Source organism: Nannobrachium achirus (assembly GCF_963921795.1).
Source record: "Nannobrachium achirus genome assembly, chromosome: 16".
Lineage (NCBI taxonomy): Eukaryota > Metazoa > Chordata > Actinopteri > Myctophiformes > Myctophidae > Nannobrachium > Nannobrachium achirus.
Window position 1 is genome coordinate 25,116,182 of NC_137823.1, and position 3,522 is coordinate 25,119,703.

Genomic DNA, 3,522 nt, shown 5'->3' on the forward strand with positions numbered 1-3,522 from the left:
TGAACTTCACAGCCCTCCTCTGAGACACACAGCTTGTGGACAGAAATAGTGCCATCTTTTAATGAGCAGTAGTAGTGAGGAACATTTAAGATAGGCTAAAAATGGTCGAAGTGGTCCTTTAATAGTTAGGGTGCAGTCACACCGAACTTTGATACTCGCAACAAACTGCTCCGCTCCCATTGAAAAGCATTGGCAAAATCCCCCGCAAAGGCAGAATCAAGGTTCGGTGTGCCTGCATCCAGGCGGCAGGCCCCCAGAACACACAATCTGCTCTTTATTGTGAGCCAGAAAAACAGTGAAAGCCTGATTTATACACGTCTGAAATAGCAGATATACCAGCCCACAATGTCACGTGGATGCCACACATTGTGAGCTTGTAGATCGGATATTCTTGGCGCGTGACTCCATCGCACAACACCTCGGCGACGCGGTATAAAATTAAGCATTCACACATGGACAAACTGCAGACTGCGCTTCAGCATGAAAAATGACAGGGAGACAATTTCTCACAGCTGAAGGGGGGTGGTATCACACCGTATCAGACATGTGGTGAGAGTGTGTGCGCACGTGTGCATGCGCGTGTGTGCGCGTGCGAGTAGATTGAATGACCGGTGTTCATTCAACCGCGCTGAGACGATAATGGGAAAGCAAAGAGCATCATTACCTCACTATACGCTGCTTTGCACCTTGCTCCCCCTGCACGGTTTACAGGAAAACATGGACTGGATTATTTCTTTCCATTTCTCCAAAAATCTGCATTCTAAACAATATGTTCTTTTATCGTATTTATAGGCACAGTCTCTGGTAGCGAGGTGTTATGAACTAAGCAGAAAGCAGCATTTAGAATAAGTCTCTGACAGCATGCATAGAGCTGATACCTAAATCAGTCAGTTGTTGAGCCATAGAAAATGATCATTATTATTTCTTTTTTAATCTCCCAAGGCAAAAGAGCACCTAAAGCTGGACATTGATGGCTTGTACGTCTTCCTTTTACTGACAGGTGAAGTTGTGATGCAGAGGTCTGAGATGAAATTATTAGCAGCAGGGGCTGCACTTTTACCTTTCTGTTCAAAAACCTTTGGCATGGAAAAGCCATCGTGGCACTTTTGTCTTTTATAAAGGATCCTGTCACAGGATTTTGCTGCATTTTGTGAATTTTTTACGACAGTTCTCTTTCTCCCTCTGCGTTGTCGTGCTGTTTTTTCCTGCGTATAGCTACTTTTTACGGCCACGACCGAGTCCACACAGTCTGACGCTGGTCTGCGAAACAAAATTCAAAATCCGCGATCAAACTGTCGTTTTCCGGCGGCTTTGTAATTACCTACCATTCTCAGTCATGCTGGAGGGAGGAACAGACGAGAGTAGGAGATAAGGCCGTCAAGCTGATTACCTTCCTCCTCCCCCTCAGCCCCCTTCTCGTCACCATGTAATTTCCACCCCACTCCACCCCCCCTCAACACACACACTCACCCCTCTCCCAACAAAAAAAAGCAGAAAGCCAGAAAGGCTCGGCTGTAAAGTCTCTCCACGTCTGCCGCTCCACAACTGCGGAGCTTCTTGAGGCTTTTAGACGTAGTGCTTGAGCGTGTAGCCGGCCTTCAAGTCTTTAGGAGGGACTCTGGAAGGAGAGTAGTACTGCTGCTTCCTCGGCGTATGTCTCTCCACGTGAGGGTCACCCTCCTCCGAAGTCGACTCCTCCCGAGTGTCTTCCGTCTGGCTCGCTTTGTCCCCGTTTAACTCCTCCTGCAGGCGCCGCTTCGCCTCGCCGTCCTTCTTCTGCTTCCCCTCGCTCTCCCGCTCCCGCTCCAGCAGCTCCCGCTGAAGCCTCTCCCTGCGGAGCTGCTCCAGAAGTTTCCCCGGATCGCCGGAGGGCGACGTGAGGCCGTCCAGCGTTCCTGTGTCCCTCTTCCCGGGGCAGGACAGGCACAGGATGAACCCCCCGGCCAGCAGGAAGCCCGCCGAGATGAAGGTGACGTATATGGCACAGCCGGGCTCATACTTGCTGCTCTCCGGCACGTTGACGTCCAGGAAGCTGGTGATGACCTCGTCCGTGTACCAGGAGGCGGCCACCAGGCAGAGGACGCTGGCCAGGATGAAGCAGCCCCCGGCCGCCACGGCCGTGTGCCCCTTGGCGCGGTGGCTGCCGCCCCACCGAGTGCACTTGAGCCCCAGGGAGGCCAGGCAGAGCCCCAGGGAGCCCACCATGCAGGACAGCACCATGGTGGTGCGCGCTGTCTGCAGGTAGGCGGGCAGCGCCAGCACGGAGTACTTGAGCGTGCAGCTGAACACCCCCGTGGTGTACCACGTGCAGTCCATCCACAGGCCGTGCATCTGCGAGATGGCCGTCATGATGTTGGAGCCCACGTCGGCGCTCACCTTCCAGTTGGGGAGCAGCGTGGCCACCGTGGTGCCAAGGACGCCCAGCAGCGCCAGGGCGAAGGCGAGGATCTGGAGCGCGGAGGACAGCATCGTTTAGCGAGTTCCGGCGAGGGTCGTCCCGGCTTCGTTTCGGCGCACCATGCGGCGAACTGCCTCTTTACCCTCCCCTCCCCTCCTCTCCTCCTTCAGGCGGTGTGGCGAGGCGACTTCAACCTTGTGGTGGCCCGGCGTCGTTCTGGTGAAACAGCCCCCCACCCCTCCCTCCCTCCCCCCAACCAGCCTCGCTTATCTGGCCAGTCCTCCTGACAGGAGATAATTCCTCAGTACAGGCTCCACTGGGCTGCAATAAAAAGGCAAAATGAGAATTGAACTGAGGCGAGTGAGCGTGACGAACACACAGCTGAGACACATGGGGCTGGACCGGTGAGAGAGGGGCACTCAGAGTTGAAACTGACTCACTGACTGAAAGGCTGGCTTGCTGGCTGGCTGACTGACTGACTGACTGACTGACTGACTGACTGACTGACTGACTGGCTGGCTGGCTGGCTGGCTGACTGACTGACTGACTGACTGACTGACTGACTGACTGGCTGGCTAGTTGACTGACTGGCTGGCTGGCTGGCTGGCTGGCTGGCTGACTGACTGACTGACTGACTGACTGACTGACTGACTGACTGACTGACTGGCTGGCTAGTTGACTGACTGGCTGGCTGGCTGGCTGGCTGGCTGGCTGACAGGCTGGCTGGTTGACTGACTGTCCGACTGGCTGTCTGGATTTCTCTGGATAGAAGGTGGATTATCCCGTTATGGAGTGATCATCGAGTCAATTATAAAGTATAATACACTCGTTCAATGCGGAACTGGCTCACAAGGGATGACTGGACTAATGTGCCTTCTAAGCGGTTTCTCTTTTCTATTTATCTGATTGATTAGTGCTTTCCATCTAAGGTGGGTCACTCTTTTATCACTTTAACTACTAAATATTGAGAATTACTTTTACAATTTAGTTGTTCCCCATTTTTGAAGAGATTATAACTAAAGCTGCGATGCTTTTTTCTACAAATACAAGTCAGATTTAAATGCATTTGAACGTAAATGATGGGTCAAGAATAAATGTAAAATAATATTGGAAATTTGAAGAAT

General features: G+C 52.5%; 1 protein-coding gene across 1 annotated transcript; it reads right to left on the minus strand.

Annotated features, from left to right (window-relative positions):
- Positions 1 to 1,566: 1,566 nt before the first annotated feature.
- On the minus strand, positions 1,567 to 2,469 carry LOC308300924 (claudin-20-like; the record flags this gene model as incomplete). Its single annotated transcript, XM_080744821.1, has 1 exon — positions 1,567 to 2,469. One exon carries the CDS (start codon positions 2,467 to 2,469, stop codon positions 1,567 to 1,569), a length of 903 nt encoding a protein of 300 aa, XP_080600947.1.
- Between the last annotated feature and the right edge of the window lie 1,053 nt (positions 2,470 to 3,522).